Source organism: Primulina eburnea, chromosome 9 (genome assembly GCF_022965805.1).
Source record: "Primulina eburnea isolate SZY01 chromosome 9, ASM2296580v1, whole genome shotgun sequence".
Classification (NCBI taxonomy): domain Eukaryota; kingdom Viridiplantae; phylum Streptophyta; class Magnoliopsida; order Lamiales; family Gesneriaceae; genus Primulina; species Primulina eburnea.
The window spans coordinates 31643876-31671799 of record NC_133109.1 but is presented as its reverse complement, the minus strand read 5'-3'; the positions used below and the strand labels follow the sequence as shown (position 1 = coordinate 31671799).

Genomic DNA, 27924 nt, shown 5'->3' with positions numbered 1-27924 from the left:
TCAGTGCCTCACCAATTTAAGTTGAGACATACATTTAATACGTATTATGTGTCGCATGCAGCAGCATAGATTTATGGAGATTTCTGGGATTTAATGACAAAAGTGTACTGAGTCAAATACACTATACATCTAAATGTTAGCAGGAAAGTGCATTTTTTTTTTCTTTACTATTTTGTATACATACCATGTATTTGAGAATGGTAAATAGGTCGACTCGGTTTTCGATGGAATCGAATCGTGTGTTTTGTGAGACCGAATCGATCTGATCTGTTCTTGAAAATTGATTTAATTAGGACGAATTTGTTATGAATTGATAGATAAAAAAATAAAGATATTTAAAATAATCCAAATGAGTTGAGGTCTAAATAAATGGACATAAAAGACAACCTTAAAAATATTAAGTTACTAATTAATAAAATCCATCCGGTTCTATTTAACTAGATTTTTGTTTTTTTTTAAAAATAAACAAACCAATGGCATCCCAATGTTTACAAAAAAAATAAAAAAAATTAGAAAATCCTTTTTGCAAAACATTACTTAGTAAATTTATCCTTTTTCAAGATAAACAACAAGATAAATTTACTCATGGTAAAAACCTTTTATTGAGTGAGTAAGAAAACTAAGTATATTTTTGTGACAGAATATTTAATCAGAACGCAAATAATTTTTTTGTTATGAAAATGTAATATCAGCCATCAAATTTCATTCAGACACGGAATATGGTTCTAACAATAAACAATTTCCTTTTTTAATGTTCCTCCACGTCATACATGCTACAATACAGTAAAAAAAATAAAAAAAAAATTTACAATCCAGAAATTAATACATATATCACTGCGGATGTTGGGGCGGGGGCATCGGCATCTGGTGCATAGAATGTAGCCCAACACCAAGCTGCTGGGGTGGTGGTGGTGGCCGCCAAAGGGGCGGAGCAACCATTCCTGCAGGAGGTGGAGGTGGCCTAACAAAAACTTGATTGACTTGTGGGGGAGGTGGTGGTGGCACGTTGGCAAAGTGCTGCATATGTGGAGGAATGCCAATTGGACCAGCATTTGGTGGCTGACCCTGCCAAGATTGTGGTGGAGGCATCGGTATAGTTTGATAGACGGCGGTTTGTGGAGGTGGTGGGCGGAATTGCTGGACTGGAGGTGGAGGAATAGTTCCATTTGCAAAAGGTCGTGGTGGCACAGGAACAGCAGCAGTATTGTTCGTCTGAGGGAGTGTTGGAGGTCCACTAGCAAACATGGTATGAGGTCGATTTTTCTGTGTAGTTGGATTACTCGCAGCCAACACTCGCTCTGTGGATACATCGATTGGTTATAAACATTTTAAACTCAAGAACAAACACATCAGACAAGTATAAACACTGTATATACAAGCATATCTAATCAACTTCTCAAAGCATGAAGTCCTGTCTCTTTGAATCAACATCGGTCACTTTATTTTAAAGGTGTTTTGCATGTTGAATCATTGCTGACAAACAACAGCTAAAGATATGCCCTGTGAGTAGTTTCTTGTGCGTGCCCTTAACTTATTCTCGCGAAAAAAACCCACACACACACACTCGATGTAACTATAAGCCTAACCTAAGTTATTGCAATAATGCAAAAAGTATTCATAATTACAAAGGCTAGAAGCTATACTCGTACTTTCCGAGAAGGGAATGCTGTTACAGATGTTTTAGCAAATGCATCTTTCATCGAGATGGAACCAATTGCTACTGAGGATATTCTTAATGTACACGATCGTGGACGATTCAGACTGGTTTTACAGATCAATGTACTTGCTCTAGATTTCACAATAGGCTCTAAGGTGAAATTGATGTCTTCGGGTGGTGTTGGTCTAGTCATTCTCTCATGAATTGTTGTCTTATTGTTTTCGACAAAAGCGCGCCTTCAACAATTGATTTTAAAAACTTAAGTTCAATTCAAGAAACCAAAGTTCTAGGAAATCAAATGCTGCAACTGAATTAAACTAATTGATTAAACCACATATGCAGGTACTCATATCTGACAGCTCTCTTTTTTTGTTTCGCAAAGTTATCATTTGGCACTGCCTACCTATGGTTATGGCAGCTTAACGGCCAATAATACACATATACACATATATGTATTATACCTATCATGGAAAATACACCCATAATATCGTCCAACCTTATAGATAAATAAATTTATATAATTTCTGAATCAACCGAATTGGATCCATACAAAATATACAATATAAATAATATCATGTTAAAAAAATTATTGTTAAATATGGTTTCAAAACAACCCTTATATACAGTATAAATATTATCATCAATCAATTACTTTATATATGTATATTCCCATAATAATAATAGGAGGTCCCCTTATATATCCTCTACTAAAAGAATAGACTTCTATAATGGACATACGATGTGAATTGTTCGTGTTCGATGCGCCATAATTACTTCTTTTTTAACACAAGATGAAATGGTCTTTACTGTCTCATGCTTATGGTGAGGAAAGTTGGGTAAATGACAAAGTGGCAAAGGTTAGGCATATTTGGTTTCACTATCTTGCATGAGCATTACTATGAGAAATATTTGGAAGCCGCAACATCAATAGGCTCTATCCCATCTAGATATAGTGTAGCGGCACAAACTTTAGCGCTTGATCAGAGGGAGGAAGGGAAGGAGGGCAATAAGATAATCATACCAGCAGGGGTACCATGACGCTCCCCCTTTGTGTCTTTCTTGTATGCGTAAGACACAGTTATCTGACGATTGCAGAGATACTGGCCATTCATTGTCTACAAAAAACAAAAGGCTGTTAGCCTCTTGAACAATGGAACCGTGTAACAATAGCATGCAAGCAGTGTGTCCTTTATAATTCACAAGGCACAATCTTTCAAAGCAACATTATCGGTTTTTTTTTTGTGTGTGTAACATGCACAACCTATTTAAACTTAGCAGCAGAAGTACAAGTAGTAGGTTGTACCTGACCTCCGTACCAAAGATTCAAGTGCAAAATACATCAAAATGTAGAATGATTTGTGAGTTACATTACAAGATATTATCTACATGCATGATAGATGTTACATAGTTTAAACAAGGCACTGTGCCATTTCAAGACGACATAGCCAGCCAAGATGAGGATTGAGGACAACAGATCGAAAAGGTTACCTCAATAGCAGCATCAGAAGCCTCAAAAGAGTCGTAACTAATAAAGCCAAACCCACGAGAATTTCCAGTCTCTGGATCTCTCATTATCTGTAGAAGGCACCAAAAATAATGATAAAAAACCAGTAATTCAAAAATGAAAACGCAATAAAATGTCTAATTCATCAAATTCACAAGGTGCAGCTAAGAGTTTAGGAGTAGCAGATATAGAACAGAAATTCAGGTAACCAGTAATTGACAACATAATGATAATCACAAAATTTTAAAAAAATATTGCAGCACCAAAATTTTTCCTAATTAAGATTCCCCGTTCTCGCCAAAAAAGGGAGAAAAGGACAATGAGTAAAGGAAAATGAGAAAATGACAGACAGAAGGGGGTGGGGCAATAAAAAAAATCGATGGTATGGTAATTGATAAATAGAAGCAAATGGCAGATTTCTGCAGAAAATGAACATTTCAGTTGCAAGCACCAAAAGTGGGAGATGCAACATCATAAACAACAGAAATAGCATAAGAATTTGAGCCCTCTCAGCCAGTCTTCTTTTGTCAAGAATCGAACACAGGAGAAATAGAAATGAGTAAAGTGCAAGACAAAACTTGACCTTCGGATTCGAAACGATGACACCAAAAGCACTGAAAGTATCATACAGAAGCTTCTCATCAACATCCTGGAAACAATACAAAGAGTTATGTTTGCGACTTTTCTGCAATAAAAAGGTTGCTCAGAAGTAGAATAACTTGAGCATCAAACTGTGACTGTGTCATGTAAGATACCATGTAGAATGGCAACATATGATAAGGAGTGAAAAGTAGAACTGAGAGAGAGTAATCAATAGAAATAAAAGGACCATAGCTCTTACAGGATCGAGGTTCCCTATAAAAAGGTTAGCTCCAACATCCACACTTTTCTTATCTTGTGATGCCTGGAGACAAAAAAAAGCAGAGTAAACAAGATAATCAATGAGTACATGGTGTGTAGAGCAGATCCTTATAAAAACCATAAGGGATCTCATAAGTAAACAGAAGTAAAAACATTGAAATAATGGCAAACTTTCATCCAAACAAAACACAGCATATACCTTATTTACTCGAATGGCCTTCCCATACAACTTTATCATATTCAATACCTTGATGGCCTGGAAAAGGATCAAAAATTGAAATCACTGAACTTTACAAGGAGTGACTTGAAAAAAGGTATGTTTCACAATTGTAACAGTAAAATTACACTTACATAGTCAGCATCTTCTTCACTTCTGAACTCAACAAAGCCATAGCCTTGATGAGCATTTGTAACTCTGTCCTTGGGAACATATACATTGACTAGATCATAAAAGAAAGTGTAAGACAACACCATTGACTAGATCATAAAATATATCAAAAAAATATAGTAGAGGGAACTAAATTCTGTAAGCGCCAAGTGAGTCTGTAAAGCATTCAAATCATTCAGGTTCCCAACTATCACTTAATTAGGAGAAAAATGAAGTGCCAACTCCCATGGTAAAAGCCACAAACATACCTACAGGACCGGCTTGCACAAATAACTCCCACAATAGCTCCTCGCTTGCCTGTCAGTCACACAGATAGGGAGCACTTGAGATTCGACATGACATTAATGACAAAAAGAAGAAACCCCAGCAAGACATTAACACGAATGGCGAAACCAGCACAACTTCAGGAGAGAAGAGCAGGAACTACAAAACTAAAAGCTAACAATATTAACACTAGGACAAGATACACTAAAGGCCTTCGACTGGCCGAACAAGTTAGGTGAATCCATCAAAATGAACCATATCCGTTATTCCTCACCATGAATAAGTTGCCGGGTATTTCAAGATTAAGCCACACAAAAACAAAGTAAGTTTGCTGCTCTAAATTGCCAAAAAAACGACATCAAGTGCCAACCATTAATTGTTCTATTTTACTCAAGAGGTTTACTCAGAATCCTAAAACTAGATTTCAGCATTTGATAACTAAATCATGTATATCAATTGTCCAGTCATTTAAGAACAATTCAAACAGAAAAAGGAGGCTAAAAAAATCTCTTCTTCTTCCCCATTAACCACCGAACACACAAGACATAATTAGTTAACACATGCATTCAAGCAACTTAAACAAAATAGATCGAAAACCCAATGCATTTCGATTTCGACAAACAAAATCCAAACCCTGACCCAGAAGTAACACAAGGAAGGAAAACAAAGTACTTTGGTTTCTAAATTGCCAACATAGACGGTGGCGTCTTGGTTGCGCTCGGCGGCGTGTTGGCCCAAAAGGTTAGCACCCACTCCCGGCGCAATTCGCGTGGTCATGATCCTCGCCTGAAATCCCAAACACAAAGCAAGCTGGAATGCCCAAGGGTTTAGGAATTTGACCAGACCCTCTGTGAAAAGTTAGATAACACTCACTATTTGAGAAAACATTAAAAAAAAAAAACTCAGACTATTCTTTTTAAATTTTTAACCATATAAAATTTTTTAGCACAAAATATGAAAATTAAAAAAAATTAAAAAAAGGGTATGAATTAGCTTCACGTATTAAATTTTATGAAACAGATCTCAAATTCGACTTCATCCATAAAAAAATATTATGTTTATTTAAAAATATTACTTTTAATTGTAAACATATATCGTGTTAATCAGACTCACATACATAGATATGTGAGACCATTCAGTTTTACTCATGAAATTTTTATTAAAGTTTGAAGGCAAGATAAATATATTCAAATTGATAGATTATTTTATCATATACACATTTAAAAATTACATATACAAATCTTAATTTAAAATTTGAATAGATAATCTCATGTTCCTATATTTATGAGATTGATCGATTCGATCAAATTCGACTCATATTTATTATGAAAAATAATATTTTTTAATGATTTGTCATGAGATAATTTTATAAGAGTTTTTGTGTTAACTATTATATTAATATTTAGGTACATAAAATTGGAGAGTGGAAAATGTAATTTCACAGTTTACAAATTAATCGGATGTTTTTGTTAAACCGACATGAAATTACATATTCGTCCTCACTTCACTAAACCTTAGGCCACAGCCCCAGCACCCACATCACACCGCCGACCAAAGAAAAAGTCCCATCCCCTCCTCCATAGACTACAGAGCAACTCTTTTGAGCACCTGCGGCCAGCCTCCACAGCTGCTGCGCCGCCGCACTTGTTTCGGTCTCCGCTATACATTCAGGGCGAGGGATGCACAGGGATTTGGAGCTTGGCATGTTTACAATATTCTGTGTATGATTAGTGGTGAGGGGCGGCAGTTCAACGGCGGAACGGCCTTACTGGAAACACACTTGAATGCTTTTTTGTATTCCGTGGCTTAAACTTTAAAGCATTATATTGGAATTATTGGGCCAAAGATTTCACCTTGATTCGAGTTTTTTTATATGTTTATCAGTCTATCTGTAATTTGGAATATCTCGCCATGTTCTCAACATCATTTAGTTTATATTGTGTCGAATAGTGCTTCTGGTTATTTCGGGGCTCGTGTACTGAGTGACTTATGATTCACGCCGTTGCAGTTTTTGTACTTGTGGAACTTTCGCTATGTCTAATTTCTTTTATTTTGTATTTGGTTTCCCATAAATTTATAATGACCATGTTTTACTAAATATGGTCTGCTACTAGGTTGAAGGATGGTGGAGTCCCACCATGTAATGTTTGGTCGATGAAACTTTCAATGTTTCTTCACGGCTGAATGGAAACTGTACAACTTCTTTTCAAATTTGATGAAGTTCCTTGAATAGCTGTCAAAATAGTTCATTTTAATTGCCATTGTTTTATTTCATTTATAAATACTTCTTTTCCATCTAGGATTTGGATTAAGAAAGTTATCATACACACTACTCACTTAGTACCATTCTAGATGGCTTTTGGCTAAAAGCACGGAATACTAAATTTTGTCCGTTTTTAAATTTGATGCAGACTTCTGGTGACTTGAAATTAGGAGAAGGCGGAACAGAAGAAAGATGGTGCTGTCAAACAAGAAGTTGAAGCAAAAGCTGCGAGCTGCTAAAGTGGAACTTGTTGTGGAGTCAGAGGCTCGGAACAAAGATGCTGAAAAATTCAGAGCTTTGAATTCCGAACTCCCTGATTCTACAAAGATGATCTTTAATACAGAATCCCACAAGCCAACATTGTCAAAACGAGAAAAGAGAAGGCAAAAGGTACATGAAAACTCTGATGTTCTAAAGCATATAGAAGTCGTTGATGGCACAGATAGAGAGAAAGACGTTGAGCTGAAGTCAGACAACATGGAGGTGAAGATGAAGAAGAAGAGGAAGAGAGATGAAGATAAGGTGAAGAGGGATGTTGAGAACAATAAGGCAGAAAAGTTGAAGAAAAAGAAGAAATCTAAGAATAAGAAGAAACCTACGAAATCGGGAAACAATCCAGTCAAAGAGGATGGATTTGAGAAGAGTAGGAATGAAGTAAGCAAAGTGCAACTCAAGGCAGAGGTCGATGAGTGCAATAAGAGGTATGTGGTTTCTCTGAATGGAAACTTCTATCCTATTCAAGAGTAAATAACTTGTCCAAATTAGTGTCAGTGTAGACATTCTTGGGATTTTTCCAGTTATTATTGTTTGCTGTAAATTTTTAACTGGCAGGACATTATCTTTTTAGGCTTGACTGAATTTTGATTGTGCATTGTTTTAAATGTATACTTTTTGGTATAACAACTTGACCAGTCGGATAGTATCTATGCAGGCTAGGCTGAATATTACCTGTATAATTCTTTCCTGAAATTTATGTTCATGTGTTTGGTGAGTATACCTATATAACTTTTTTAGGTGTGCCATTTTGTTTGTATAAAGACTTTAACTAAAGGAACTTTAGTGATGAATAAAACATGCTTTCTTTCCATAAGTTGGTGTATCTAGTAACACAATTGATTTCCTATTAATCGAGAATTGAATTCTATGGAATGGCATTTGACTTATTGTTGGGGAAACTGGAAGGATTAAATGCTAAATATGTCTACCCTTGGTGGCTGAGTGCTAGAGTGATAGAGCTTTATGTGGTCCTGCTGCAGTTAAATTTTATGGAACAGTGGAAGGTAGTTTTATCTGGTGGGGATTGGTGCCACCTTTAATATTGCTCATACCCTTTGGAATTACATGAACGTGAGAATATGTTAAAAGGAAATTACAGTGTGTGCAAGTTGAGCTCAGATGGCTATTTGCCAGGGAAGTTTACTTATTAAATGCAACTATTATTTTTAAGACCCATTTGTGTGCATATTTGACGATTTCTTGGGAATCTTATTGATGTATTTGTATATGCTTTAAAAGTGCATGAGTTGTGCACCTTGGTTCAAAGCGTGGTGTGGCAAAGCTCTTGTGTTTAGGTTCGAGACAAGACACAACCCTTTAACTTACACAAGCTTTGTGTGAAGTGCACATCTTGATGTGCCTCAAAGGTTCAAGCATGAGTCTTACAAGTCATGGTCTCTATGTGATGTTATGGTTGCCATAATTTAGAATAAGACCTTAGCACATCTTGTTTCGATAATCCGTGCACCTCACCTTCATGCGGCAGATAACTTTGCGCATTATTGTGGCTTTGATAACTATGTTACAGACACTTGAGATGCGTGTTTGATGATTTTGAGTGGCTCTAAATACTTCTAAGAGTTGCATTTTCTTCCATTTTCTCTGTTTAACTTGTATTCCTACCGCAGACAAGATGTGGAGGTAGCTGCAAAAGTATATGTTGGGGGCATTCCATACTACTCTACTGAAGATGATATTCGGAGTTACTTTGAAGGTTGTGGTACAATTATTAATGTTGATTGTATGTTATTTCCGGACACTGGGAAGTTCAGAGGAATTGCCATAATCACTTTCAAGGTTTGTTGTTTGACTGGCTGGACTATCATTTTTCACCTATTCTCAAGTATATATGGTTCGCGACTTCTTGTCCTTCCATGGAACGTGGACGTTGTCCCTATGAAATTAATATCAAGCTAATGAATTGCAATATTCTTATTAAAAAGCAACTTAGAAAAGAATTTGAATAACGATCATCTCATTAACTTTTGATTTGAAATATTTTAATATCCCTGCCCATTCTCAACCTCAATGTAAAGTTAATTTGCAGATGATTACGTTTACATTCTTATTATTGTTTTGTTCGTCCATTAAGTGATTTGGTTGTAAAAAACTTTGAAAATTCATTCTTCAGAAATGATTTTCAAATAAGCGGAAAGTCTCATGTTGTTTGAGATGCTTTTATGTCGGACAAAAAAATGTAACTGACTCATATACAGTTGAGAATGTTCGCTTCTGAAAATGCACAATAATAAGCTGGCCAAAGAAGAAAATAATTCTCTCTCTTCAAACTCATACAAACCATGGTAAGAGGTGGAGGGTAGAGTAGAGCTTTGAACTACTATGGTAAATTCTTAAATATCATGATGGTAGTTTTCAACCTTGTGTGGGTTGCAGGGAGACCAATGTGAGGGAGGGTTTTGCACCTAGGTATGGTGAAATCCATTGCATAGTTATGCTATCCATTTTGAATTTCATTGACAAATCAATGTGGGATAGAGCTCAATTGAACTTCCAGTAGAATTTAAATTACTTTGGATGTTCATTCTATAAATTTGTCCTTCAATCTTTCGTATAAGGATATCACATAAATATTTTTCACAAGAACTGACGTCTAAAAGAAATGAGCAAGTTTCTTATTGTTATTTCTGCATCAAATTTGACATGAAAATTTACCAGAGTTTTATCTTTTGTTCCTATTGCAGACTGAAGCAGCTGTTAAAAGAGCATTAGCTCTTCATGGTTCTGATATGTAAGTCGCTCTTTAATTCTAAATCTAATGCTTGACTTTCATGAATTTTCATACTCAACTTTTACCATATTCCAGGGGAGGACTATTTTTGACAGTCCAGCCATTCAAATCATCTAAACCCAGCAAATCGTCAAACTTTTCCCCTTCAGTTTTGGAGGGATACAACAGGATCTATATTGGTAATTTGTCCTGGGATATAACTGAGAATGATTTGAGGGAACTTTTCTCTGATTGTTCGGTCACCTCTATACGATTTGGTGAAGACAAGAATACAAAGGAGTTCAAGGGTTATGCCCATGTGGATTTTGCCGATAGTTTTTCCCTGCACATTGCTCTGAAATTAGATCAAGAATTTGTCTGCGGAAGACCTGTTAGAATAAGCTGTGCTGTACGGAGAAATGGAACTGCGAAAAACTCAACGTCCATGGCAAAAGATAGTAAAACTGACGATGGTGTAGTCAATATAGCCATTGAAGGTAACAATGATATCAGCGAAAGTAAAACTGATAGCATTGAAGTGAGTCCAGTCAGTTCAAAGATTAGGAGGCGGACTTGTTATGAGTGTGGAGAACGCGGCCACCTCTCATCTGCTTGCCCGAAGAAGCAAGCCATGGCAAAAGAAAGTGAAACCGATGGTCATGAAGTCAGTCTCATTACTGAAGGTAATAATATCAGGGAAAGTAAAACAGATGATATTGAAGTAAGTGCAGTGAGTTCAAAGATTAGGAGACGGACATGTTACGAGTGTGGAGAACGCGGCCACCTCTCATCTTCTTGCCCGAAGAAGGCAGCAACTGAGTCGACGAATCCTGATGGAGTATGAATGTAGGACGGTCGAGAATTATTAGATTTCTTTGTCGTTTGAATTACACCTTGTTTTGTATTTTTTGCACGCCAGCTTATATCTCCCCACTTGAGTTGGAAATTTACTGTTTTCAAATTTTTTCTTGTTTCCTTTTGGTATCCTTCTTTAATTACTGGAGGTGATGAAATTAAAATTGTTTGTTTCGTAGCTGGGTAGATGTAGCGGCGCTCCGACGGATGGAGGCGATTGACGGTAAGGTACAATATTGGATACTTGTGTATCAATCGATTCAAATATGCCAACCAATCGTGTAACGATAATTTATTCATTTCAAGGCAAATGAATTGTACTAAATATGTGTTAAAAAAACTGTACTGAATATGATATTATTTATAGGGATGTAAATGATCCAAACCAAGTCGAACAGTATCAGGTTTGAGCTTGGCTCGTTTAAGATTAATTCGAGCTCGAGCTTGATTCGAGCTTTTATCATCTGGCTTGAGTTTGGCTCGTTTAAGATTGATAGAGCTCGAGCTCGAGCTTTATTCGAGCTTTTATCATCATGCTAGAATTCTACTTGTCTTGAAATTACTAAGTTTGTAAAAAGCTCGAGTTCGACTCGTTAAAAACTCGTTTATCATCTTAATCAAGCCGAGCTCGAGCTTGATTTATTAATAGCTCGTTTATAATATTTAACAAGCCTGACTTGAGTTCGGCTCATTTTCGAGCTCGTAACACATACAATTGAGCTCGAATTTGAGCTTGATTCGAGCTTGTTACAATTAAATATATCTATGAACTAATTTTATATTAGACATAAAAGTTTAACTTTTATTAGTACTAATATTTTTATTTGTTAACTCAACAAATGAGTCAAGCTCGAGCTTACGAGCCACCTAAACGAGCCGAGTTCGAGCTCGCGAGCCTATTAACGAACATGTTTGCGAGCTCACGAGCCGAATACGCTTAGGCTTGAGCTTGGTTTAATTAAGTTGTCGAGCTCAAAATCGAACTTGAGCTTGGTTTGATATTATTAACAAACGAACTCAAACAAGCTTTTTATCGAACCGAGCTTCGAATAGCTCGCAAACGGTTTGGTTTGTTTACATCCCTAATTATTTACCAATTACTATGTCTCATAATCTTAAAGTGGTTGATCAATTATTATTCATTATCTCAAGAACAGATTTACTATTCTAGTAATGTTATCAGATCAAATTTCATCCCACCTTACGCCTTCGACATAAATCGATACCGACTCGTCAGAATTTGTTAAATTGAAATGGAGAAAATATCAACTCAAAGTTAAAATAATGTTACTACATGGATCAAAGATATCAATTTTATCGTTTTCATCTATTAAATATAATATTTAATAACTTGAAAAATATGTTTTAAATTATCAAGTTGTTAATAGTTATTTACCAAAATCTGATTATTAGTAAGTAAATTGTTGCAAATAGTTATTCACCAAGATCTGAGTAGGTAAATGATAAAATGAATAAACAAGTGTATGCCGAGTCCTTACGCCTTCACAAATCGCGCACGAAGAAACCAAGTTTAGGACAGTCGGAATCAAACTTCAGGCATAAAACCATTGGAAACCAAGATATTGCCGATGAGTACAAGAGCATAGAATTCATATTGGGTCTTTGAGTTCAAACTAAACCATTTAGTTAGTGATCAATTCAAATTTGGGGGTAACTATTGGATTTACAAGGTCGAAATTGATGCATTACCCTTCACTTTCTCAAATATTTCTTAAAATATTAATAAATACATTAAAATTCATAAAGACTTATAAATCATCTAATCCAACAAATTTTAGATTTGAAATAATACCAAATACAATTAAATGGATTTCAATAACTTCTGTCTTGAAATATATGGTTAATTTGCTACAAAATATAGAAACTAGCCTAGACTTCAGCAGCTAGTTGATAAACATAGAGCTCAAACAACAAATACAAATCACGCCCTAACGGGTAAACTTCCTATGAAACTCGGTCTACAAATGGGCAAGCAAGATTACGAGTCTATGACAGTATAAAAGGTAAAAATATCTCATCTTTCCACAATATTTCTCAAATATTTGATATTTATCTTTAAGCAGATTTTCAAGAATTGTTCACACGAGAGTACGTGAACTTTAACAAGGTAATATGTCGAAGAACGCGTATCAATTTACATTTTTCCTATCCAAAAATGATGGAACGATTCTCCACTACAAACTTGCAATATCTCCACATTCCAAGTCATGCAAAAGTACATCTGGATGGCAAGATATATCATCAGACAACCTAAGAGAATCTGCATTGCACGGTGGACATCAGGATTCATATTGAAGCAGCATCAGGGAGTACGTAAATTGTTTGAAATAGCCAGATTATATTAGACGACCAATTGATTCATACCCAAGTCCATTTCAACTTAATGCTGATCACCTCATGTCTGCATCTAAATTTCCAAATGACATATCAAACTAAAATATTTAATTGGTGCGAGATAATTTATCATACAGACCTTTGTACTCCGAACATTTTAACTTTGAACGATATTACCAGGCTGTGAAACAGTTGGCATGGAAGCGTTAGAACAGGCGGCACCTGCAAAACAATTTCGTTATCATGGTTTAGAAAAGCAAGTTGTGAAGAACAATCGGCTGGTGGAGTCTACAAGGTATATCAAGTAAGACTGTACGAGAAACATCATCGGGTGCAGCGTATGCCCAAGTCTTGATTTTCAATTATTACTGAAATTCAATCCCTGAAACAGAATGGGGAGAGTATATTTAGGTCGTGTCATTTAGTTCCCCACGTTATAGTAGCTAGGTTTTAGGGTGATGTTGAAACTAAATACACCATGTCAATGGAGACAACCAAAAAAACCATCAGTTACAGGCTTTTCTGGTCATGATGGATGAAAATCTGGGACCGACGGTTCATATTCTAGTCCTAGTGTAAATACTGCTAGCTTGCCTCAGGTACAAGGTAACTTCACAATGGTCTCAATTACCTTCAAATTTTCTCTCATCCATCTATATCAAAAAGGCATTATTTTGGATTAACTGAACCATCAATCACCAAGCCAGAACGTACTATTCTTGCCAGCATCAGGTGGGACATCCTACACAGGAAACCAATATATTAGTCAGTCCTCGAAGATACTACAAGAAAATAAGGGGATGCATAAATTTTTTTTTGATAGGAAACGATTATTTATTAATAATATTAAAGTTGAAAGAGTACATCAGTGGACTAGTAGTCCACTGTCATAATGTGTCACAACCCATTAACATCACAGTAGTAAATAATCTAACAATACACAAGTTCCCAATGTCTCAACAAATCAAAGGAGGAGACATTTGTGAAGTCTTTGTGATTTCCAATCCACAATGCCATGTTGCTCTTTATTTTTTCCCAACATTTGTCTGGATTTTCGTCAATCTCTTCAAAGCTTCTTCGGTTTCTTTCTAACCATACCGTCCAACAAATGCACTGAACCACTGTTTGCCAAAAAATTCTTCCCCTATTCCCTTTTGGTTGTCCCAAATCCATATTGAATAGCTCTTGTGTTGACTTCGGAGTGACCCAAACCAATCGCAGCTCTTGCAATGCTCTAGCCCACATAATTGCTGAAAATGGACAGTGAATGAGCAGGTGATCTTGAGTCTCTGATTCATTTCTGCATAGAACACACCAGCTAGGATTCAGAGTGATATGAGGACATCTTTTTTGAATCTTCTCCGAGGTCGGTAGCTTACCAAGAACGGCTGTCCAAGAGAAGATTTTGATTTTGCTAGGGACCGGATTTTTCCAGATCGGATGGAATAGATGGAAAGTCGGAAAGAGATCATCTGGAAAGAAAGATGCATAGAAAAAACTGACTGAAAAACAATCTGAAGAATCCCCACTCCACTTAATGAAATCGTCTACCCCTTCAACTAATCTGACCGAGTCTAAAGCAACTAAAAACTCTGACAACTGACCAAACTCGATATCCCTAACCGCCCTTCTGAAATGAAAGTCCCATGAAAGATTGGAGGTGACACTATCAAAAAGGACAAAGTAAGAAATAGGCAAGTTATGAACAGAAATAAATGAAACAAAGCCGGAAAAGAATCTTTGAACGAAGAGTCCCCGCACCATCTATCCTCCCAAAACCTAATCTTATTCCCACCTCTCACAACAGTAGAAACTCTCAATTTAAAAGTTGAGTATATACTGGAAATATACTTCCACGAGCATCTGAACGTGGTGTTTAGTGCCAACCCCGCATCCCATCCATTCTCTTGGAACCCATACTTACTAACAATTATCTGCTTCCATAATGTTCCTTCTTCGTTGAAGAATCTCCACCACCACTTTCCAAGCAAGGCCTTATTTCTTAAGATGATTCTCCCAACTCCCAACCCCCCTTTATCCTTCGGCTTACATACAGTAGCCCAAGATACCAGATGGATGTGTCTGTCTCCCTCCGCACCATCCCAAAAGAAGTTCCTTGAGATCTTGTCCATTGAATCCGCTATATTCTTCGGTACCCTGAATAAAGACATGTAATAAATCGGTATGGAATTCAAAACAGATAGTATCAATGTCAATCTTCCCCCTTTGGACAAGAATGATTTCTTCCATGTGGCCAATCTCTTCGACATTCTATCCACAACGGGCTGCCAAAAAGAATTTTTTAATGGATTGCCTCCCAACGGAACTCCCAAGTATACGATAGGCCAATTCTCCATACCACAACCCAACTCTAGTGCCAACCTTTCAACCTCTCCTTGTTCACGGTTAATTCCCAACAAAGCACTCTTTTCCCAATTGATTTTTAGTCCGGACATAGCACAAAAAGAACTCACCACTTGAACCATAAATCTGATGTGAGCATCGGTCTTCCCGAAGAAGAGTATGTCGTCCGCGAATTGAATATGAGATATCTCAATCTTGTCTCTACCGACCTCTATTCCCCTTATGAAATTCAATTCCTTAGCTTTGTCAATTAATCTTGCCAACACGTCCACCACCACATTGAATAGGAAAGGAGACAATGGATCTCCTTGCCGAAGTCCTTTGAAAGCTTTAATTTTACCTCTCGGCCTCCCATTAATTAAAACAGAAAATGATACATTTGATACGCATCCTCTCATCCATGATCTCCATCTACTAAGGGTGTGTTTGGTTGAGTGGATTAACTAAGGATAGATTAATAGTCCAATATTTATCGTTAAAATTTTAAGTTGTTTTAATAATCATTTTGACCCGGTTTAAGATCCAATTTTATGGATAATTATTTGATTAATAAAATTGGATCTTAAACCGGGTCAAAATGATTATTAAAACAACTTAAAATTTTAACGATAAATATTGGACTATTAATCTATCCTTATTTAATCCACTCAACCAAACACACCCTAAGGGGATGCATAAATGATGCTAGCACAATGATGATCGTCAGGAAGAAACAAAGGGTGAGAATCAACCTCGATAAAAAAGCCTAGAAACTAACGACCAACATGTTCAAGCAATCAAGTGTAACCTCCAACAATAGAACCAAGACTTCACTATCCGTTGAGTATCTACTAAAAATCAAGAGAAGTTTTATCACATGGATCCATGATGAAAGTTATCAACATCAATTTCCATTTCCAGTTTTTTCAATCAAGCGTCTGTAGTGATATCAATGACAAATGATTTATGACAACAATTTGCATCCATCCCTGTTCACGTGAAAATTTGACTACTTAAAACTAAACATAATCAAATAGTCTAAATCTTCCTATTTTATAGAAATTAAACAGTGATCCCTTTAATGAGGATCTCAGAAAGCATACATGCTATAGCTACATTTTTCCGCAAATACTGGAGTATGAATTTTCAACAAAAACTTTAATGTATCGGGTTTCTGTCACCGCTCCTCAGTACCCAAGCAGAACCTTGAGTTATACACAATTCCGGCAAGACCTGTAAATCAAATCCAAAAACAAATGACAGAGAGATTAAATCAAACAGTGACACTTGGAGGAATTAAGAAAATACAGAAGCATTGATCACTCTGAAATCTCAACAGTTGACAGGTAGAAAACATGCTTAGAAAGTTTAGTTAGCTACAAAGGCTTCAGCATATTGTCATCAGCAAGATACAAGGTATTTCCTTTTCAGCAGTGAAAAAGTTGTAAAGGATTACAATAAAGGCAACTTCACAAATAAAGAAACCCAGAGACAAGAGTTCAAAAGTTGGCATGAAATATAAGGAGTCGTGCCATTTTTATCTCTTTCCTTGACATATGAGCTATCTCAGGTCAGCATAAAAAACCAAAAAAAAAGAGAGACAAATGAACAAAATGATTAAATGAAGCTCTCTCTACGTAGGAATAAACTCCTGTAACTCAAACATGAAATAAAACCAATTCCCATTTCCAGGGAAAAAGTTAGACATAAGGCCAGGGGAGAGGGAGTATAATCTTAAACCTGGATATACAATCATCATTGCCATTATCTCAAGGTCATCAATTATATTACACCTTCTATACCGACCTTTTGATACTCGGTTAGCGTTATATCCCTCTTAAGTTCAATCTTGGCAGCCTCAAGTATAGAAGCCTTTTTAATCTTAGCATTTGGCCCTTCCGCAACAAAAAGATTAATGACAACTTTCCTACAAAGGCGAGAATCACGTTATTTGAACACATGCAAGGACATTTTTCAATAAAAACAAGTTGAATGTTCCTTGATAGAAAAAGGTCAAATCCAAATGGAACCTGAATGGGTCATACTGTGGATGATCTGGTGATGATTTTGGAACGCAAACGCCATGAATATTAACGGCTACTTGATTAATTATTTCCTGAAGCTCGGTAGGAAAAGAATCGATGCTATTCGCTGCAGCTACAGCCTCTTTAGCAAATCCCGTTGAGCGCGCAGACTCGGACACTGCCATGTCCCGTAACCGTTGGCTAATTTGTTGAAAACTGTCATGAAAGAGGATAAATTACAAGTAATTTACCTAACAAAATCAAAATGAAATTCCTCAAGAAAACTCTCATCCTAGATCGATGTAAAGCATAGAAGCTCAAAAAGAGTCAGGTTAACTGAAAAGTAAGCAAGAGCCAAATAGACTTGATTTGAGACTTCTAGTCCACCAACATTTCCCCCAGTGCTCAGTCAAGCCATTAATGAAGGAAAAGACTACATACAAGTCCTCAGTCTGAGAACAAACAAAATAGTGTCTCGAACTTCCATTCAATTTGCTCCACCAAATCTACAGTTGACATCATTTCCATTTGTGTGTACATTTTAGAAGGTAGAAGGCAGAGAAAAAAAGAAATATTGATTCAAAGCATATATTGTCGCTTCAATCACAATAATCCACGCACTTACAGAAAAATTAGCATCTGCATCACACAGGTAGCAAGAAGTTACTACCTGGAAGATGGCATTCACAATCACAAGTATAATTAACAGCTTGGGAGAAATAATTTGTATAATAGAGCTACTCACCTGCAAACTTTGACATTTTTAAACAGTTTTTGAAGTGCTTTTGCAATAGCCTCTCGAGCTTCTTCGGACATTTGGATCCTTGAGTTCGCTCCAATTGGGGTCCTTGTACCTACTTTATCGGAACCTTTTGTGATCGAATTGTTTGTGGTGTTAGATTTTGAAGAAGCCATAATTGCAGGTCCACTTTTTCCTCCAAAAAGAAGACCATTGATTTTATTTTCTAAGCAATCCCATTCTTCTTGTTGTTTTTTTACAACAGAGGAATTGAGTTTCATGAAACTAACATCTGGGAGCTCTTTCAGTTTCCAATCACTAAAGGCAGGTCTCTCAACAGCCAACACATTCAGGACATCTTTCATTGCTTTAGCAAGTTGAGGTCGTCGAGGTAATTGGGAGCTGTTAATGAGAGGATTCTTGGTAAATAAAAGAAGAACATAATCCCTGGCTAAAACTTCTATGCCTTGATCGGTTCCATACACCAAAGAACTTTTCGGAACCCAAAGTCCCTGAACTAATCGGGCATATTCCTGCAAGACTACCAAAATTTCTTCTATGGATTCATCCAAAGCCAGGTACTTCAGAGCATCAAATCGATGAACTGGAGGCCCCTGTTCCAGCAATTTCACGAATTAATTGGAAGAAATATTTTAACTGTCGCCAGACCTCCTACAAATACCAGAGCTAAAAGAAGACATGAAGGGTAGGTAGATGTAAGGAAATTGTTGGCGATGGTGAAGGCAAGCAAGACCTAGAGTGCCCCAATAAAAAACCAAGCGCCAGAGGTCGGGAGGGAGAACATAAATCTAAAAGTTAAAGGACATCACCATTCACTAAAATGTCTAAAATCAACCCTTCTCAGAAAAGATTATGCCATGTCAGCGCGTAATGCTTCACTTGCAAAAAGTAAAATAAAAAATTGCCCACCAAATTTACAGAAAGCCAAGCAAAGTGGGCGTGAAAAGATAAGGACATGTAAACTCTTGACAAATACAATAAATGATAAATCGCAGAAATATTTGGGGAACACAGAACTTTGGAACAACAAAAGCATTAACAGACCTCAAGAAGCCAAGTCTTAAACCGTTCTTTTAGCGGTAGAGTCAGCAACACCCTAAAACAACATCCAAAAATAAGTTGACTATCTAAATCCCAACACGAGGAATCACATAAGAGCGATTCATATTTAGAAACAAAAAACAAGAAAAAAGAGTTTGTGCTCACAGGAATGCAAAAAATTAAAAACTTGGGAAAAAATTATACATGCAACCATTTCTACGCTCGCATTCTGTTAATAATGGAGCGGAGCAAAATAGGAAATGACTCCAATGGGCTAGGATTACATCTGAAGATGTGCTTCAATCAATAAGGGGATATAAGATAATATGTATCCATATCAGCAAACATGAAATGAAAACATGCAGAATCAAAGCAACACATCTAGGGAGCTTACGAGTTAGAGAGAACAAAATATTCTTAATGATTAATATTATCACAAACTAAAGATTCGTCCCTCCATTTATAAAGATAATCGACCGAGCTTAGAAAAGCTTTCCAAGACAATTAGAATAATGTCCGACCAATTTAACATTACATATTGTATTTCCTAAAATAAATCTACGATAGCGAAAGTCAAAATCAGATATATAAGAGGTGCTTTTACTACCCTTTGGGCACAAAAAGAGATTAGAACAAAATTTTGAATTCTCTCATCAGCATAAACAAAGACAATCAAACAAGCTCATCTTTCATTCAAAAGAGAACAAGGCGGTATGATCGGATACCTTCTTGAAGGACCGCTGATCTGACCATTGTCATTAGAAGTGCTGCTGGGATACAAGCTACTCAGATAATCATACCTTCAAATTTAAACAAATAAAAAGAGATACATGTGAAAATATACATACAATGAACAATATGGAAATAAGTAGTGGCGGCATTCAATAACATACGAGCTCACGGAAAAATGAATAGGTGAAACTTCCTGAGCCACCATTTTGTGCGAGTATCTTGATGCCATGTCACTTCTTGCACCATGGTATGTGAGAGGAATCCAATCCTGAAAAAGTAGCAAAAGAGTAAGAAACACTTGAAATCCAATTAAAAGAAATGGTAATCAACTCTACTGGATTAAATCTTGGAAAAGAGATTTTTTTTTTGAGGAATGGAAAAGAGATGTTTTTTAACCACATAAATGCGATAAAAATAGCACTGAAAAATAGGTATCTCCAGGTCAACAAAAAATAAACGTTATACAATGTCTGCAGACCGTTGGACCTCATCCACTTCACTTTGAAGCAGAAATTGACTGTATGATCCTAAAACGTTAAAAGACTCTCTACAACCCACGCTAAGTAGACTTGAGAGCCCATTCGTCAAATGGCTGGTTCATCATGCAAAATCCCATGTGCAGTCTTTCTTTCATCTTACATACAATAGCTTCAGCGGTAAGTTGCAAAAGCTCTATGAATTTGATTTTCCTGACACATTAGTATCGGAAAAAGTTCTTTACAGCTACTCAAGCAACTTAAAGCCTACCGCCTACCGCACAAATAATATTGTGAACAGTCAAACAGTATCAAACATATAGACATGCTCCTTAAGAAAGTAGATCGACTGCCACAACCAAGGGCTTTTTGGTATTTATTAGAAGGATGACTCCTTGACAGAACCCTCCACAAAACACCAGTAACCTTCTTCCACAAAAAGAAAACTGCAAATACATTTTGAGCCCGACTTTTAGTAGATTCATAGATGAGATGATGATTTGCAGCCATTTAGTCGTTAATGTTATAGTGAGTTTCTTTGTTTTTGTGTAGTAACACACTGGTATTGACAGCACGTAATCCTCATTTTCAAACAATAATCAAGCACGATATAGTCTAAAAAACTTATTAGATTTCAGATGTTATACTATTAGGGATGAAATTAATTGATGGCATTAAGAAAATCCGGAGAGCCAAGGTATGCATACTTCTCCGCTATCCTTTTCCTGCCCTGAAGGTTTGATCTGCAAGGAAGTAGGGTCTTGATGTAAAAATTGAATCTTCCATAGATAAATACATAATTGTATATTACAAGACATCAGAACTGAAATTGCTTTGCCATCCACTTAACTAAGAGGACGACATTTTTTATACACATATTTCTTATGCCCATGTACCCACCTGTTTAAGATGGCTTTATATTCCAGTCCTAGTTGACAATCAAGAGATGATGTATGCCGAGATATAAGACAGTATCATAACTAACTCAACCACTTGTTTAGTATGCCAAGACATATAAACCAGTAAAAAAGAGGTGTAATAAAGAAATATCATATTGGTTGAAGATGGTAAAAGAGACAACTAACCAATTGTTTTGATGCACCCGAAATATTTCCCTCCTTGGTCTCTTCTGCCTTCACTGTATCTTCCACTCTGGTATCAACCCTCCTTTTGGACTCCCTAGAATCAAGATGCTCCATAGAAGGTCGAAGTTGTACCACTGCATGGATAGGATTCAAGTGTAACTGCAAGATAAACAACAGATTCTGATTGTCCATCCGCATTCAAAATGGGAGATAGAAAGATTCTATGAGCTACAAAAGCATGCCTTGTTTCCGGTAAGAACCCCGACAGCATAACCACTTGTGTGAGGTGGCTTCCATGATGAAGCAAGAGTCTACATAAGGAACAAATAAAAGCAGATAATGCAAAACTTTTACACCCTAAAAAAAACGAGCTGATAAAAAAGTTGAAGTAAACGAAGTATGTATCAATGTTCATTGATACAAGAACGATTCGTGTTAGGTTATGACTGTCATCAGTTCTATTAACTGACAACAGATGCCAAAATGCCTTCTTACTATAATTTAAACATAAATTTGATAGTTAATAGAGTTCATGTCACCGAACTTTTATAGAAACAAGTATGGTGCATTTACCTTATCTCCATCGATTAACTATATGAAACATACATATGTAAAAATAAAAGAATCTTAAAAAACAAACCTGTTTTTTCATCAAAACTCTAGAACCAGCATCTCTATCGTAATTTTTGGATTCAAAATCAATAGCCAAATCAACCTCTACTTCGTTGCTTCCAGGTTTCACCCTCACCTGAAAAATCATCACCAAACCTCACAATATGCACAGTTCTCCACTTAGCCTAAGGCATATTTTCTTTTAGCACAAAACAGTTGCCAGATCAAACTTGCTAACGAAATATTCATGAGCAAATGGAAACTATGAATACCTCTTCACATCTTTCTTCCATTTCATACGGCCGCCACAAAGGTCTGAGCGGATATTGCAACACATACAACTGAATAGCAAAAAGAGGAAGAAAAAAAAAAGTAAATGTTCCATTATCTCGTGCTCCATGATCATACATTATTCACCTCGCAAAATTCCTAGAGAAGATTTAAATAAAAACCCACTAATACCCGAGTATTAGGATCCAGAGAAGAAGTTAGATACACATCAATTTCTCGAACAACTTCGTCTTCGGCTTCCCCATCTTCAGTTTCCATTAAATCTTCAGTCTCTTCTTTCTTCATTCCGTTTTCAACTATCCCCCCACGCTTCAATTCAATGTCCATCTCAACAACATCGTTTGTAAATTCGGGTTTGATCCCAAGTTCCTCTTTTTTGGGTAAGGGAATGGAATCCGCTTCCTTTCGCATAATTTCAGCAGAGTCAGACGACGGTACTGGCAGCTGTTGAGATGGCTCGATTTTGGCCCTGGGCTTGAATTTGGAGCCCTTGGGATTGAAGCGTGAGGCTCGAACGGGGGCCTGCGCCGGGCCACCCAACAGCTCGTCCAGGTCCATATCAAGGTCCGCCATCTATCCTCACCTTCCCTGATTCTGAAGTGAAATCGAATATCAAAGAAGACAACAGGGTTTGGGGTTTCAAACAACTGAATTCTATGTTTAAATTGACATTATATATTTTGTGAGACTCTTATTATTTTTTATATTAAAATTAATAATTTTTATTATAAATATCGATAGGATTCATTCGTATCACAAATAAAAATTAATGACATCGTCTCACAAAAGGTTCAATCCATATAAAAACCTAAAAAAATAAATAAATTAATTCCTCGTCACACTCGTACATCTTTTAAATATATATATATATATATATATATATATATATATATTCATTCATCTATATTTATTTTTATTTTATATTAAAATATTTATTTTTATTTTTTATTAAATAAATATTTTTTGATTTTATTGACACTCTTTAAACTATTAATACTTAAAATAAATAGCAAAGTTATTTTTAATATTTTATTACTTAAGTTATTTCCATAAAAAAAACATTTGCATGTAATTAAAAATTTTGTTGTTATTTAGTCATTTTCGGTTAAAAAATAAGATTGTAAAAATAAATATTAAAAAAATTGATATTTGAAGATTATAAAAAGAAGATTTTGATAATAATTTATGACTTCGTTTAAATATAATCATTTCAAATTGAAATATGATATTTCATTATCATGACATTACATCTCTTTAAATATAAGTCGAAATGATTATGGAAAAAACATAAATTGTCGCAATATTATATGATGTAAGCAACACTAATTTATAATTTGAATGCTCGAGGCTCAATAAACACACATGTTTGACTATTATAATTTTAAATAATAAAAAAAGTGTACACGTGTCAACACTCAATACGATGGTTGACGATGTCTTTAAAATCTATTCATTCCGAATCTCATTCAAAAAATATTTAAACCGTTGTTTTTTTACCTGAATTGTCTATATTTTTCTAATCTCAATTAATGTGGATTAATAACTTTGATATGAACAAATATGCATATGAATGTCAAAACCTCAACATAGGTAAAACAAAAACAAAACAATAATTTTAGAATAGTTTTGTCTTAATTGAATCACACACTGAAATTCTAAAAATTATTCATTACTGACATATATCAATTATTTAAAATTAACTCTTGTGAATTTAGAATGGAAGTATATTGAGCAACGTGAAAAAAAATACATGTGATTCATTTACAACTATTGATTGAACATTAAAACAATGTTAAGAGTTGTCTGTATAATATTTCGTATCAACATCTTCTAAACAATCAATCTCGATAATTAAAATGGTTGTTTAGTTGGATAAATCGACAAGCTATAATCACATTTTTAGTATATTGTTTGGTAATAAAAGTAGTTTTAGTCCACTACTACTAAATATTAATAATATAATTTTCCAAAAAATTATAGTAATATAAAGTTTTTAAAAAATAATTATTAATCAAAACTAAAAATGTGTAATCTGTGAAGAGCCAAGAAACCAACTCATAAACTGATGACTTTCGGTTTTCTAACGTAGCAAAAATTTGTATGAGATGATCTCACAAGTCGTATTTATGAGACGGATCTCTTATTTAGGTCATCCACGAAAAAATATTACTTTTTATACTAAAAGTATTACTTTTTATTGTGAATATGAGTAGAATTAACCCGTCATTATTATCCGTGAGACGGTCTCCCGTGTGACTCACTCTTCCAACATTCCTAGTATCATCATCCCAAGCTCTCTATTTCTCTCTACATTTCTTCGCCCTCACGATCAGTCGGAAGCCATTCTCCGTCGGCTCGTCGTCGGTATCACCTCTGGAGGCGAATCTCCGCAGTTACCTCTTCGGCCCGCTGTGTCAGAATCTGAGCTAATGGGGATTTTCCCACAAATGCAACACTTGAACGCCACAGCTCGACGTCAGCATCATGTTTGATTCCTCTTTAATTTTTGTCCAAACTCGCAGCATACTTCCCAGATTTTATACTCTTGTCAACAATTCGTTGCACAGCGAATTGTTAAAATTCCAGTTATTTACCTCTCATCTTCTTCCCAAACTCACTGGCGATCGATTTATCAGTGATAGATTGTGTCATTCAGCTGATTTTTAAGCCATTAGTTAATATATTAATTTAATATGTTTTAGTTTTTGTAAACTGGTAGTTGGCTTCTATTTATGCAGGATTGACCAGTAGATGAATAATTTCCCGAAACTTAATAGCATGATACAATGTTAGATTTTTTTTTCACAGATATCAAGTCTAGTTAATACGTAAATCCTCGATTGATTTTCTTCTCTAGCAACCCAGATAATTAATCATGATATTCCCATCCTTTCACTCCGCTTTGAATTTGACAAGTGCTCAACAATGAATTATCCAACGGCTGCAGGGGATTCTTTTTCGGGTAATCCGACATGCCTTCCAAAGTTAACTTCCAAGAAGAAGCAAAATCTTCTGGGAATGCCAGGTAAAAGTGTAATATTTGAAAATCGTGCATTTATTTTTATGATGGTTTTTCATTGATCAAATAGTTGAATAGATGCAATATTGATAGTGGGTTTAATCTTTTGGTGCGCGCCATATGTTTGCGCAATTACTAGATCCTGATTCAGAAGTGATTGCTTTATCCCCGAAGACTTTGTTGGCAACAAACAGATTTGTTTGTGAAATATGCAACAAAGGATTTCAAAGGGACCAGAATTTGCACCTGCACAGGAGGGGTCATAATTTGCCCTGGAAGCTTAATCAAAGACCAAGTAAATATGTGAATAGAAAAGTCTATGTTTGTCCTGAACCGAGCTATGTTCATCACAATCCTTTGCAAGCGCTTGGTGATTTGACTGGGATCCAGAAGCATTTCTTCAGAAAACATGGGGAGAAGGCATGGAAATGTGATAGGTGCGCGAAGAAGTATGCCGTGCAATCGGATATGAAGGCACATTCGAAGATTTGTGGAACTATAGAGTATAGATGTGATTGTGGAACTTTGTTTTCAAGGTTTAATTGGCGTATTTGTTACTCAATTTTGATCTCTCTTTTTTCATGTTATGGAGCGAATTAGGATATTCTTTCTTGGTTTGAATTTTAAGATTCATTGTGCATGAGGGATAGTTTCATTACACACAGGGCCTTTTGTGATGCATTAGTAAAGGAAAGTGCAAAACCACATGCAAAAGCTGAGTATCCTGTTGATGACGAGGTTGCCAAATCGGAAATTGGTCCTGCCACAGCAGTATCAACGCCACAAGATCCAGCATCTGCAGTTCCTACTTCAACTACTATGGATACTCATGCTTCTCCTGTCCTAGATCAAGGTATCTTGGCTAGAACTTGGATTTGGAAGTTTGAGTTTTGGGTTTTGTTCGATGTGCAACATAAAACACTTGGGTTTCTTTGTTTATCTGTCTTTCATTTTGGGGTTTAGTTGTTTTTTTTCTCTCCTGTTATTGGTGTTAGTCTCATCTGCATATAAATTCCAGCTTTAAGAGTCTAACTGATTTGTGATTTGAAGAACTTGAAATTAAAAGGAGATAACAATCGATACATTAGAATGATAAATTATTATTCACCTGAGCAATCTTTTTGCTGAGCTAAATGGAGTATTTTCTATACTCTTTACACTTTTTAAGTCGATTGAAAAATATTATCTTTTCTTGACTTTTGATGTCTCTCCACAATTATTTTATTTCTTATCGGTATTGTTTATTCAAAGAATTGAATGAAAGAAACATCCCCGACCATACTAGCACCCAGGCTCTAGAGGAGTTTCCTGCCCTGGCAAACTCAATAGAAAGTTTTAGCAGTAGTATTGGTTCCCGTAGTAATGGAAGTTCTAGCAGTAATGTCTTTGGCAGCCTAGTTGTTTCTTCAGGTAGTTTACAATCTCAAACTACTGGATTTACCAGTTTATTCCGAGCCGTAACCTGTCCAGATCACATACCTGAACTTGCACCATCTTCATCTTCTGAACCGATATCTCATTGCCTCTCAATGAATCAAGGATCGTCAATTTTTGTATCACCTGGGCAAGAAGTTAGGCAGTATGCTCCAGCCCTACAGCCTTGTATGTCTGCTACAGCATTGCTACAGAAGGCTGATCTGATAGGTGCCTCTTCATCGAACACATCGTTGCTTAGAGGGCTAGGGATTGTGTCCTCATACTCATCAACTAACGTCCACCAGAGTGGACCACAAGTCAAGCCTGATGGCACGTCTTTAGCTGAAGGCCTTGCACTTGGACTGGCATGCGATGGAGTGTCTGGTTTGAATGAATTGATGTTTGGAACTCCATCTGTTTTTGGTCCTAAGCACATTACCCTTGACCTTCTTGGTTTGGGAATGGCTGCCAATGGCGGTTTGAACGGAGGGCTAACGGCTTTAATGACTTACATCAATGACAGCCTTGATAATGTGGCAGCAACACCACCACCACCACTTGGTGGAGAACACTGGCTGCAACGCCATGTCAGGAAGCTGATGATTTGATATTGGTGGGGAAATCAAGAATCTTAGTCATTTATAGTCGGATAAGATCTTGAGGCTACATTTGTCATCTGGTGATTTTGTCACGCCAATGCGGGTACGATTGGACTCGGGAAAAAATTCACTTACGAACGGAGGTGGAGAAGTAGGTCCAACTTTGTAATGGCAATGGCGATTCTGTTGACCAGGACTGTAGTTATGTTTTTGTTTTCTAGCCCATTATTTAAATTCATGCATTGGGCACATTAATGTCAAGAATAGTCCATATAAGCAATAAACTAGAATTATCATAATGAGTGTGGATTCAAATTTGTTATATATATAAAATTGCTGTTTAGAGTAAAGAGTATGAAGAATTCAAAAGTATTT

General features: G+C 36.1%; 4 protein-coding genes across 30 annotated transcripts; 2 read left to right on the top strand and 2 right to left on the bottom strand.

Moving 5' to 3' along the window:
- Nucleotides 1–688: 688 nt before the first annotated feature.
- LOC140841692 (uncharacterized) lies at nt 689–5532 on the bottom strand. The gene is made up of 9 exons (XM_073209313.1): nt 5347–5532; nt 4659–4707; nt 4374–4462; nt 4222–4278; nt 4003–4065; nt 3745–3810; nt 3146–3232; nt 2679–2772; nt 689–1298 (listed from the first exon to the last, which is right to left on the bottom strand). Exons 1-9 carry the CDS (start codon nt 5449–5451, stop codon nt 832–834), a joined length of 1077 nt encoding a protein of 358 aa, XP_073065414.1. The 5' UTR covers nt 5452–5532; the 3' UTR covers nt 689–831.
- A 655-nt stretch (nt 5533–6187) lies between these two features.
- On the top strand, nt 6188–10962 carry LOC140841691 (phragmoplastin interacting protein 1). Its single transcript, XM_073209312.1, has 5 exons — nt 6188–6407; nt 7086–7638; nt 8842–9010; nt 9916–9962; nt 10038–10962. Exons 2-5 carry the CDS (start codon nt 7130–7132, stop codon nt 10783–10785), a joined length of 1473 nt encoding a protein of 490 aa, XP_073065413.1. The 5' UTR covers nt 6188–6407; nt 7086–7129; the 3' UTR covers nt 10786–10962.
- Nucleotides 10963–12843: 1881 nt separating this feature from the next.
- LOC140841688 (uncharacterized) lies at nt 12844–23178 on the bottom strand. Of its 27 annotated transcripts, XM_073209304.1 has the most exons (18): nt 22687–23178; nt 22497–22565; nt 22253–22360; nt 21855–21923; nt 21613–21771; nt 21235–21270; nt 20213–20319; nt 20045–20119; nt 19323–19374; nt 18264–18871; nt 17525–17734; nt 17301–17421; nt 16598–16727; nt 16168–16483; nt 13866–13933; nt 13468–13533; nt 13291–13373; nt 12844–13077 (listed from the first exon to the last, which is right to left on the bottom strand). In XM_073209304.1, the coding sequence occupies exons 1-13, from the start codon at nt 23086–23088 to the stop codon at nt 16653–16655; spliced, it is 2091 nt and encodes a 696-aa protein (XP_073065405.1). In that variant the 5' UTR covers nt 23089–23178; the 3' UTR covers nt 12844–13077; nt 13291–13373; nt 13468–13533; nt 13866–13933; nt 16168–16483; nt 16598–16652. The 27 variants fall into 27 exon arrangements, with proteins under 27 accessions (XP_073065405.1, XP_073065392.1, XP_073065406.1 ...); XM_073209291.1 differs by having other exon boundaries at nt 12844–13373; XM_073209305.1 differs by lacking the exon at nt 13468–13533.
- A 1606-nt stretch (nt 23179–24784) lies between these two features.
- Nucleotides 24785–27873, top strand: LOC140841687 (zinc finger protein GAI-ASSOCIATED FACTOR 1-like). The gene is given in 3 exon segments (XM_073209282.1): nt 24785–25540; nt 25674–26387; nt 26786–27873. Coding segments are annotated over 3 exon segments (1587 nt in total). The 5' UTR covers nt 24785–25440; the 3' UTR covers nt 27559–27873.
- Nucleotides 27874–27924: the final 51 nt, after the last annotated feature.